The sequence below is a fragment of the Poecilia reticulata genome, linkage group LG10 (assembly GCF_000633615.1).
Source record: "Poecilia reticulata strain Guanapo linkage group LG10, Guppy_female_1.0+MT, whole genome shotgun sequence".
Lineage (NCBI taxonomy): Eukaryota > Metazoa > Chordata > Actinopteri > Cyprinodontiformes > Poeciliidae > Poecilia > Poecilia reticulata.
The window spans coordinates 6,516,990-6,527,743 of record NC_024340.1 but is presented as its reverse complement, the minus strand read 5'-3'; the positions used below and the strand labels follow the sequence as shown (position 1 = coordinate 6,527,743).

General features: G+C 40.9%; 1 protein-coding gene across 1 annotated transcript; it reads right to left on the bottom strand.

Moving 5' to 3' along the window:
- Nucleotides 1-479: 479 nt before the first annotated feature.
- On the bottom strand, nucleotides 480-10,530 carry ptcd3 (pentatricopeptide repeat domain 3). Its single transcript, XM_008419770.2, has 23 exons — nucleotides 10,405-10,530; nucleotides 9,846-9,898; nucleotides 9,529-9,568; nucleotides 9,384-9,429; nucleotides 9,215-9,283; nucleotides 8,992-9,096; nucleotides 8,118-8,241; nucleotides 7,921-8,024; nucleotides 7,681-7,845; nucleotides 7,533-7,593; nucleotides 6,911-6,993; nucleotides 6,640-6,784; nucleotides 6,491-6,544; nucleotides 6,317-6,406; nucleotides 6,190-6,218; nucleotides 5,885-5,991; nucleotides 5,712-5,790; nucleotides 4,811-4,901; nucleotides 4,647-4,732; nucleotides 3,828-3,964; nucleotides 2,962-3,003; nucleotides 2,723-2,881; nucleotides 480-641 (listed from the first exon to the last, which is right to left on the bottom strand). The coding sequence occupies exons 1-23, from the start codon at nucleotides 10,491-10,493 to the stop codon at nucleotides 596-598; spliced, it is 2,004 nt and encodes a 667-aa protein (XP_008417992.1). The 5' UTR covers nucleotides 10,494-10,530; the 3' UTR covers nucleotides 480-595.
- Between the last annotated feature and the right edge of the window lie 224 nt (nucleotides 10,531-10,754).

Sequence of the window (10,754 nt, the reverse complement as noted above, 5' to 3'; positions counted from 1 at the left end):
ACATTTGTCTTGCTTGGTTTTTAAGCTTCTTTAAGTGGTTTTGACAAGACATTTTCACACAAACCGTTGACCTGCCTCATCATAACGAGCACGTCTTGCGTACCGCCACCTATAGGTACTCCAGTCTGTTTAGATCTCAAGTTCAGCACATTCCAGACCCCCTGCATGTAATTTGCAGGCAGCATGTTGAGGAAGGAGCTTATCAGCAGTTTCAGGAAGCTGGTAAATTATCACAGAGAGAAATGTACGCCTGCATTCTCCCCCTAACCCTCAGCCCCCGAGGATATACAGAATTATACAGAAAAACAACCATTTAAGACTGGGACGGTCCATTTCACACTAAGAAACCCAGCGCGAGTCTAAGATCTTCAAATGTCGACCATAAAAGGAAAGAAAAGGATTAAAAATTCCAGAGGAGCAAAAGAAAAAGTTACATCAGAAACACTGACCTCTAGTGGATAGAAAGAAAAGAAAGCAGCTGCATTTGTTAGAATGTTTTATTACACAGAGTGGAGTTAAGTGGAGACAAGTGTTACTTACAATAATAAGCAGTAAGACTAACAATAAGGGCTTTTATAGTTAAACTGATTTCTATTTATTCTTCTTTCTCTGGTGCAGCTTCAAATTCAGACACAATGGATCTAGAAGAGAAGGAGGGAAACACACTGAGTTAATGTGTACAGGAAGAGATCAGCTTTAATAACAGAAGATTCACGTTTGCTTTTTTCAAACAAAAAACAAATCGCATTATAGGCAAAGAAAATGCATCCATTTTATATTACTAATTTCTGCCACTGATTAGTAAATAAATGGTGATTAATAATCAGATAAGGAGCAAACTACTCAGTGAGCCTGATATAGAAAGTTAGTTTGATTTTAAGAGTACAAAAAACAAATTTATGTTTTCGCATCCACCTGAATAATGTGTAGTTACACCCCTGCCCATGGCACTTCAACAATATTATTTTACCTTTTATCTGGAAATAGTGTCTGTTTATTCTTGCCATACAGTCCTCTGTATTAATTATTGCTCGAAAGGTCTTGCCATACCAGTTTATTCCTCCGTATTTACTTTAGTTTCTTAGTTTATTCTTGCATTTTGTTTTTCATTCATTTCCATTTAGTTTCATTTGATTAGTATTATCCTTTCTCGGTTTATTGCTATGTCCACTTTAGTTTCTTTCCTGTTGCTAGATTTATTTGATCGTTTATTGACCACCAGTAATATTATCTCATCACCTGCTGCGCCTCCTAATCGTCATGTGTTTCACATCATGTGCTGATTTTTCACTGTTGGGCGTCAGATTCTCTGTTTTTATGCCATAATTCACATCTAGTTTGTCGCTACGTTTTGCCCGCTTCTCATGTTCAGAATTTTGCGCAATGTGTGCGGCGTTTTTTTTTTTTAACTCCCTAAGATGCAGGGCGGTCGGGAAACATATCTTTGGTGAAAAGGCAGACTGACATAAACCTTTTAAAACAACGGAAACAATTTCGGCATTCTGATTATTGAAATTTWAARGTGYTGTGGTACCGTTGTTCCATCAAACCCGTTTCATGTCGGACCACTTGCAGCACCGGTGTTAACGCTATAACATGAACGCTCTCTATCTTGGTGTAGAAGTATTTCTTTATTTAAATGGGTTAATTTTTCAGAGGGATACAAAGTGAGGGTATCATGATTTTAGTAGTTACATGTTTATAAGAGCGATTTTCTGCTGTCCTTCCATGGTAGCGGGCAGCTTTCAAACGGAAATAAAACACTTTTTAATATAAATTGCTGCTTTGACATGATCACGGAACTGCCAAAACATATGTAGCCTACATAAATACCAGACAAAGTGAATCACAGCAGCGTCATCAGCCGGTGTAACGCTGAACTGATGCGGAGCTGCGCCATGAAGCTACAAACACTGAATAGAAGAAGAGCTGCCATCGATACAGTTGCAACCAACCATGATTTAATGTTACACAATAGAGTTTTACCAAGTTGCTCAAAGTCTAAACTGGTATTGTGGATTTAAGGTGTAAAGTTTACCTTCGACCAAACGCCCCCCAAAAGCATCCCAGCGCCCCCCTTTTGTAAAAATGTCCGCCAGCGCCCCCTGCCGTCCTCTGAACGCCCCCTGGGGGGCGGTACCGCCCACGTTGAGAACCGCTATGCTAAACGAACCTAATATTTATTGAATAATGAATAAAAATGAGAAAAAACATTGTAATTCTTTATACATTTAGTAGTTTGCAAAGCTAAATTGATGCTCTGTGATGGGTCTCCAGTACTTTTTTTAAGGAGCTATGCTGGATTTTCCTTAGTCCATCGACTTTAGTCTCTAAAGATTTTCAAATAGATTCTTATTGAAGCCCTCAGTCAGATGCTGCGCCAGCCCAAACCATAACCATCCCACCTCCACACTGTTCCTCTGCAGTCAGACAAGACCTGTAATGTACCTCTCTAACTTATTCAGATGCTGCTGTCAGGACTTTAAATGTTCCAAGTCAGTTCCAAGTAGTGCCAGCTAATAATTCATGACCGGGGTACCCGATAGTGCTTCGCAGTCTACTGTGGGAGTGTTTTCATTAGCTTTCTGCTCGCCGGTCTGGCGGTTTAAAACTTTTGCACAGTGCCTCAAATTATTTTTCGAACTCCCCAGATGAATAGAACGATTTAAGTAAAATGTATTTGCTACTCGGTTTGTCGATTCCAGGTCATTAAGTGAGTCACCTTTGCTCGTCGTTCAGCTCAAACTCAGCCAGTGTCCTCTTAGCTAGCTCCGGGGTTGTTGGGAGACTGAAGGCGGCAGACAGCTGGACCAGCTCCACGGCTCTCTGAGGGGAAGCGCTGCATCGACACGCGGTCAGGAAGCTGCTCAACAGCGCCCCACTGTGGAGAAAAGACCGCAGGGAAACAAGGGGTTGCTAAAAAAAAAAAAAAAAGAAGAAAAGAATGGTGCGCAAACTTACGAAGGAACTCTGTTTTTGTCTTTGAAGAGCTGCAGCATGTCCCTGCAGAGGGAACCGGAAGAGAGGGAACCGGAAGAGACACAATGAGGTCAGAAACCATTAGTTAGTCAAACCTCCTAAACCATTCCATATTTTCTCAACAGAACCAGAAATTTCAACGCATTTTATTTTAATAAAATGAGTTGAATAATAATTTATTTGAAGCTATAAGAGTAGGCAGAATAGAAATGCTTTTTAGATTTATAATTTTTTTCAAAACCATGCATCATTCCTTGTGTGTAATCCGATAAAGAAAGTTTAAGGCACGTGACGTCTCACCAACTCACATTTAAGACTTTTCAAGACAATTATGAACGGGATTTAAGACTTATATCGCCTAGAAATGTAGGAACTTTGTTCAAACAACTGCCTTTACCCATGATACATGCAAAAAGCTTGCTAGCTAGCTGTACTGGTAGCCTCAACCGTCTTTTTTCTTCTTTCATTGGAGATTAAATAAATTTTTAAAAATTAAGAGTTGAGAGATGCCTTTACATATTTTCCTTGATTTACAGCTTTATAGCGACAGAAAGAATAGCTCAAAGTCAGTAATAAACCAATTAAAGGAAAACTTCCAACAGTCTCCAGTCACAGAACATCATCAAGATGTCTGAGTGAGACTCAAACTTTTGCCTACCTTAAAAGTCCTGCCAGAAAAAAAAAAAGACTAAGAGTTCAAATAGTCTTGTCAAGACATAATTTAATACCTGTGATTAACATATTGAAGGCCCACTAAGACATTTTATTGCCTTAATTTTAGATAATTGAGCAGAAGACTTTTTAAGGACGTGCTGCCAGCCTGTAAGCAGTGTGAATCCTTCTCTCACCAGGCCTTTTGGAGCTTGTTGGCCCGCAGCAGCAGGATGGAGATGTGCGACAGCGACGAGGTGCTCCACTCCTTTTTGGGCCTCCCGTCAAACACGCTTTTAACATCCAGAGCACAGGCAGCAAAAGACTCCTGAACCTGCAGACGATACGGTCAGACAGACATTTTATCACTAGATCTCGTGGTACTGTTAGTTTGTGGGGCGTTTTAAACATTTACTGGAATTTATTGCCATAATAGAAAACTCCTCACTATAAATGATAAGACACAATAACAGTGAGCCGTGTAGAGACACACTGACCCAATGTTAATATCTGTATCGGTGCCAATATTGGAAAAAAAAAATCCTTGATCAGGAATCAGTAATGATGTGCCCGATTCATAAGGGCAGATCTATTCAGTCTAAATCTATGTTTCGTGCGCTGAGTGATGTCATGCTTTATTATTCATTTTATATTATATTTAGAATACCTAAATGCACTTTTTGAACCATTTGAAAGAAAGTTTGCTGCAGTTTTTTTTCATGTTTTACCAAGGTAGTCAGTTTCAGTTTCTTTATGATTATTTTACATTGGCTATTACACTCCTAATTGCGTTGACTGAACAATTAAAATTGTGTTGTTTTTACATGTTTGACCAAACTTATGAAGCTATTAGTGTATTTAAGTGTGCTGTAACTGGTAGAGAGTTATCAAATGAATTTTAATTCAGCACATTTATGTCTGTGTTGTTTTTTTTAATACACGTTTTCAGTCAATCCAACCAGTTTTTTCTGTATCGGACGTGAAAAAACGTGGATCAGTGAGGGACCAAAACAAACCTCCACACTGTGCTCATCTCTGGCCATGAGACTCAGCAGCTCCTCCACCAGATCCACCTTGTTATCATGACCCAAAGTCTTAATGTCTGCAGACAATAAAGGGAAATGAGCCATATTTAAAGAAACAGAGGTAGGTGGAGCACTCCTGGAAGTATGGGACGGACCTTTCCATATGGTGGGCAGCAGGTCCAGGCGGCTGTCCGTGTCCAGAGCCTGCAGCAGGTTCTTCATTCCCTGAGGGTTGGGGTAGAGCAACTGCAAACAGCAGACTGAAGAGTGAGCTACCGTCCGCAGACAGCAGGAATCTGAAAACAGTAGCTGCATTTCCATTGTCCATGTAATTGCGCAATTTGACATTTAAAAAAATGAGTGGAAATGAAGCAATTTCGAAAAAACTCGTCTTTCTATAAAAAGTTTTTCTGCTAGGACAATGTGGTTTTTTTTTTGGCTGCATCACAGTTGTTGTATTTCACACACTCTTTAATATTTTACATAATTTCTGATAAAAAAAAAATAAAAATAAACAAAGACCATTAAAGGGCAAATATGATCGCATTTTAAATGTTTAAAAGTACAAAATTGTCGAAAGTGTTCAGGGTAAGTTTTTCTAAACAAATTAAATTCACCTCTTGACAGTAGGAAAAAAAAAAAAAAAAAAAACCTTTATATCGACAATTATCTAAAAACAGGAAGCGCCATATATGGTGTCTGATAGGCCTCATCAACCAGGATTGGTCAAATTCACAAAAGACAAAAGCACTTTTTTTCGCATCAGACGAGTCACATGATCAACAACTGGATGTCACTACTGGAGAAAACCAGGAAGAAGACGACGACAGGAAGTAGCTTAAAGATGACGGCACTGTGTGTTTTTTAATGACTTTTCACGAGAAAAAAACGTACCTTTAGAATACCTAAATGCGCATGTGATTTTATCGTGTTTCTTAAATAATGGAAACACCGCATATTCAAAATTATGTTTTTCCCCCCCCAACATTAGCGGAATCTTGACAAAGTTTGGTGCACGTCTGTAATGGAAACGCAGCCAGATGGGGGCGCACTGACCGAGGGGACGATCCGGCTGTACCACTTCAGCACCACGTCGATGTCCTCCATCAGGCACAGCAGGTTGAAGAAGCGACCGCTGCCGAGGAAACGGGGAGGGTTAGGAAGAAGGAAGAAGGAAAAAACAAAAACGAAGGCAGACTGAATCAGAAGAGCCATTTCTGGGAACTTACTAATAGAGACCCTGTTGATAGGAATCTCCCAGCAGCCTCCAGTTCTCCCCAACTTCCACCAGACTGTGAACTTTGTAGCCCAGCTCCAGATCTTTATTGTCCAAACACTTGGGAGACATTGGAGGTGAGGTTAATGTAGCAGGAACAGAGTTGTAACTAAGTGCAATTACCTTGTTTGGTTGCTCAAACTTGGTGAATAAAACCCAATTCTGGTTCTACGCTAAAAAAGTAAAGTCAAAGCTAAAAAGAATTAAAACAGAAAATAAGAGATATTTACAAAAGAAGGAGAAAGTTTTAAAACTCACCAGTTTCATTGCAGTGGCGAAGAACAAAACTGGGAAGAAAAAAAAAAAAAAAAAAGTTTAGAAAGGTTTCCTGTCATCGTATCAGTACAGATGACATCATTTCCTCTCTCAGTCGCTCTGGCCTCACCGTCATTAGGGTCCTGGCAGGTAAAGCTGGTTCCCTCCAGCTCTGTCAACACGTCCTGTAAGACGGCCATGTTGCTGGGCCCGGAGGAGGCTGCGGAGAAAATGTCCACCACTCAGTAACCGTACAGGAAATAGCTCATTAACAGGAAGAAGCTCATAAACACCTGCCTTATACCTGACTTGTAGAAGAAGACTGTCAGGATGTGTTCGTAGGTAGCCAAGCTTGGAGCTGAAGGTTACACAGAGGAAAACATGGGTGAGGAAACAACATGACCCTATGACCCCCAGAGGTAAACGGCAGAGGCGACGGAGCCTGTAGCTTACCGATTCCCAGGGCCTTCATCTCGTTCAGAATCTGGGGCGAGAAGGTTTTAGCCAGGAAGCTGAATTGTCTCAGAGCTTTGAGAACGCTGTTGAAGGTGAGCAGATTGGGACGAACTTTCTGTTCATTCATCTGGTTCAGAAGCTCCTACACACACATAATTTAACATTGAACACCTGGTCTGGCTGCTTCCTTCAGTCGTTCTGATATTAAAAATGTCTTTTTTTTATTAAAGGGAATCTGAACAACGTTCCAGAGTTGAGTAGTTCTTACAGCAATGAGGTCCCATCTCTCATTGTTCTTCTTTCTGACATCAGGAACTACTGAGATCAGCGCGTTGAAGATGTGGACATCAGCTGTGAACGCAGGAAAACTGTCAGAAAACCGTCAGTTTTGTGGTGCTACGTGACTTTCGTGGCTGAATTAGCCCACCAGGCTAAGCATTGTTTATTGTTTATTTAAGTTTGTTTTAATGTTTGCCCCTTTTTTAACACTTTGTAGTTGGTGTGCAGGTATCAATCTTCCAATAATATCAAGTAATATTTTCAAATTTTCTGTCAACTTGAAATATTTTTCAACTAAAAAAAAAAAATGGCGGTCATCCAGCGGGCTACCACCGGGTTTGGAAAGTTTTCTGGGGAAAACCCTGGTGCTAACAAGTATTAAAAGTAAGACATGTTGCTATATATTGATTTATTGCGACACGCCTAATGGTAATTAATCTTATATCTTGTTATAACCTGATAAAGTGGAGGTGGGGTATGTAATCAAATAGAAGGAGTCCCAGGATTGAACCTTGGGGAACCCCACATCTGAGCTATCCTGGATCTAAGCAGATATTCGTCCAGTATTAGCAATGCGCTGCTTCCTGCTCGCTGTGTGTCCTGATCCTCACCTGACAGTCTGTTGTTGAGCAGGTCTTCGTACAGGTTGAAGGCCTTTGCGTATGCTCCGTGCTGCAGAGAGACATAAACAATGAAGAAACGCTGCGGTGATGAAACGCGGCCGTTTGTTCAGCAAGACGGACTTGAGTGAGGCGTTACCTTCACCATGCCTCTGATCAGAGCGGAGTAACACCGCGTGTCTCTCTCTGGCAGCAGGTTGAAAATCCTCTCCGCGTTGTTGTTTTCCTTCCAGGTGAACTTCAGGAAGTCAGTCACTCGGCGACCCATGGGTTTCCGCCTCCCGTCCTCCTCCTCTTCCTCCTCCTGAGCCGAACACAGAGACAAACCTCAGCACTGGCGCTCTACGCCGATGTGGTCGGCTGGTTACAATCGACTCACTCTGTCCTCAGTCTGCGGCGCCCCCTCCTGGACTGGGTCTCTGTCACAGTACAGACAGATGAGGTCCAGCAGCTTGTGGGTTGTCTCCATGGAGACCGCTGTGCCTGGAAGGAGCAATATTCACCAGAAATGAAGCGGCGTATCGGTGGCGTTTTTTTTTTATAGAAACCTAATCTTTTTTTTGCGTGCAACCTCACCGGACTGCAGCAGCTGATCGTACATCTCCACCGCAGCCGAGACCTTCCTCAGGCTGATCCGTTCCTCCAGCGCCTCCTGGCTCACCTCCTCCAGACGCAGCGCCACGCTCTCTGGCATCAAACACTACAAACACACACAAATGAAACTACCGTAAGAAAACAAGTACAAACTAAGTGTGCAAGTCATTGATTAATAACTTCATCTACAATTGATTGCTATCAGAATCAGAACAACAAAACTTGTTTCAGTACAGCCCATCCAAAGCATAAAAAAGCAAAAAAAGCAAAGTAAACAAACAACATAAGACATGAGTAGACAGGTGACTGAGGCTGCAGGTGCTGATCTTTTGTTAGATGAGAATAACAACATGAATGTAGATGAGGGAAAAAAAAATCCTATCTCACACTGTGTCCCTGCAGGAGACGTGGGGTTGCAAAAACGAACAAAAAACCCCATCACTGATCGACTAACGATTAGTCGATAAGCGGTCTTTTTCTTAAAACCCTCAGTTTTCTCTAGTATCAAAATGGCTGACTGACTTTCCATGACAAGAGCTTTATTTTTCAGACTGTGTTGAATAAAAAAGCTGAGACAAAATAATTTTGTCTCCGCTTTATTAAGTACTTATCAAATACAAAGAAAATTGTGGTTTTCTCATATTAGTACATTTAGACATAATCATAGAATACAACAAAAGAGGAAGCTCATTGGTTGCTGAACATAAAAGATGAATGCTTAAGAATGATCAATGGCGGCTAAACTACAACAAAAAAAGTTTAAGCGGACATTATTGGAACTAGTTTTCATCTAATGAACCATCAATCGACAATTAATCGGAAGTCGATTGATTATTTGCATCCCTGCGGTTCTTACTGGTATATGCGGTTCTGCGAAGTCTTTGGTGAATAACTTGGGGTTGCTGTTGACAAAGTACTTGGCTGCAGCTCTGCCGGATTCCTGAGAGAGAGAGAACAGCTTCTGCAAAGAGAAACAAGAAAAACAAAACAACTCACTGTCAGGTACTCCCCCCATTCCTTTTTGAGAAATCACTATGGAAACAGATTTGAAGGATGATATATCAAGCTAGAGCTCCTACAAACTCAACGGACGTCCTGGGTGAGAGGTACGGGTCGTCCTGGAACTGGTAGGGATACGCTGTTGGGTCCTGCAGGGAGAAATGTCCAAACAGGAAACACGATAAACAACCAGAATAACAAACAGAACCACGCAGAGAAACCAAAATCTTAGCTCGTGAGAACTCTTACTCTTTGGACAGTAGAAGCCAGGGCCTCCAACACTGCCTCCTTGTTCCTGTCAAGAGGAAAACACCAATACTGACTGTGCTAAAGAATGTAGTCATCAGTGATCAGAATAAAACTTTTTATACTGTTTATGATACATTAGACATACCATGATTTCTTCCTGGGGATGATTATAGCTTCTTTTGATTCTGAAATACAGCAAAAATGCAGTTTTCATATCAAGAGACAACAGGAATTCAAGAATGGTCTCTCTACTGATTTGCTATGGTTAAGGTGCATTGTGAAAGTATTCACATCCCTTAATCTTAACTGTACTTCATATTTGTTTTATGTGTGATATGTCAATGTTTATGTTGCTGGAGGGTGAAAGGTTTTCAGTCTGCAGCAGGTTGTCGTCCTGGCATTTAGACATGAGTCTTTCCATAAACTCCAAATCAAACGTCCATACTGCTTTGATTGGTTTACCTTTATGAAGGTCGGTAGCTTGTTGTTGAAGAGCTGAAGTCAGTCCGAAACTCCTGAAGAGAGACAGAACTAAGCTTTAATTATCTGGATAAAACCAATAACGCGCACAGTTTATAAAGACCCCAACCGGGAATCGAACACATGACCTTCGTATTGCAAATACAAGAATGCTATCAACTGTGCCACCATAGTCGAACCAATAAACTAATATTTTCAACTTGGCAAACAAATAAATGGGAAACAGAATCGAATGCTGCACCTGCATTTACTTAACACAGTAAACAGTTTATTGTGGAACTGCTGAAAGATTTGATTTTTTTTTTTTACATCTAGAAGCATTTTTTCCCGCTTTGTGACTAAACAGCAGTCTGACCTTTAGCTGCATATGTTTAATTTAAACAGATTTAGCCGACTCATAGTAGTTGTGATGCAAGTAAAAAGTCAGAGACGTGACCTCTCCTGCCGGGGGATGCTACTGGTGTTACACTAATAACACACACGACGTTACAAGTAAGTGAAAGCAGAATATGATAGAAAAACAGTCACAAGCATGCCCTACCTGCAAGCAAACAGTTGGTTGATGTTAATCCGCAGAAATCTTCCGTTTTTCTGAATATGATGTCCTACGTGCCTACAGGGAGCCGCCATATTGTTAAAAACTGAAGGCTTGTGGGAAAGGGATAAACCATGTCCAATGAAAGAGGGGGAGAGGAAATAATAGTCATAGGTTTTTCAAAAGTTAATGCCAAAGTATATCTGGTTTAGATCTGCTTTAGCAACTATTTCGTAGATATTATTGAAATATAAAGTGAATGTAAAGAGTAATTTCGTGTAAATGCCCTGTCATGTATGTGCCTGTGCTCCCCTCCAGTCTCAGCTGTGGTCTCACGGTCCCACGTGCTTTAACAG

What these genes read in the sequence shown, in the direction of transcription:
- ptcd3 (XM_008419770.2), bottom strand. Translation starts at nt 10,493, where the DNA reads ATGGCGGCTCCCTGTAGGCACGTAGGACATCATATTCAGAAAAACGGA. An exon ending in TGATCAGAGGCATGGTGAAG is followed by an intron (nt 7,594 to 7,680) that starts GTAACGCCTCAC and finishes GTCTCTCTGCAG; the next exon opens with CACGGAGCATACGCAAAGGC. An exon ending in GCTGCCCACCATATGGAAAG is followed by an intron (nt 4,733 to 4,810) that starts GTCCGTCCCATA and finishes TATTGTCTGCAG; the next exon opens with ACATTAAGACTTTGGGTCAT.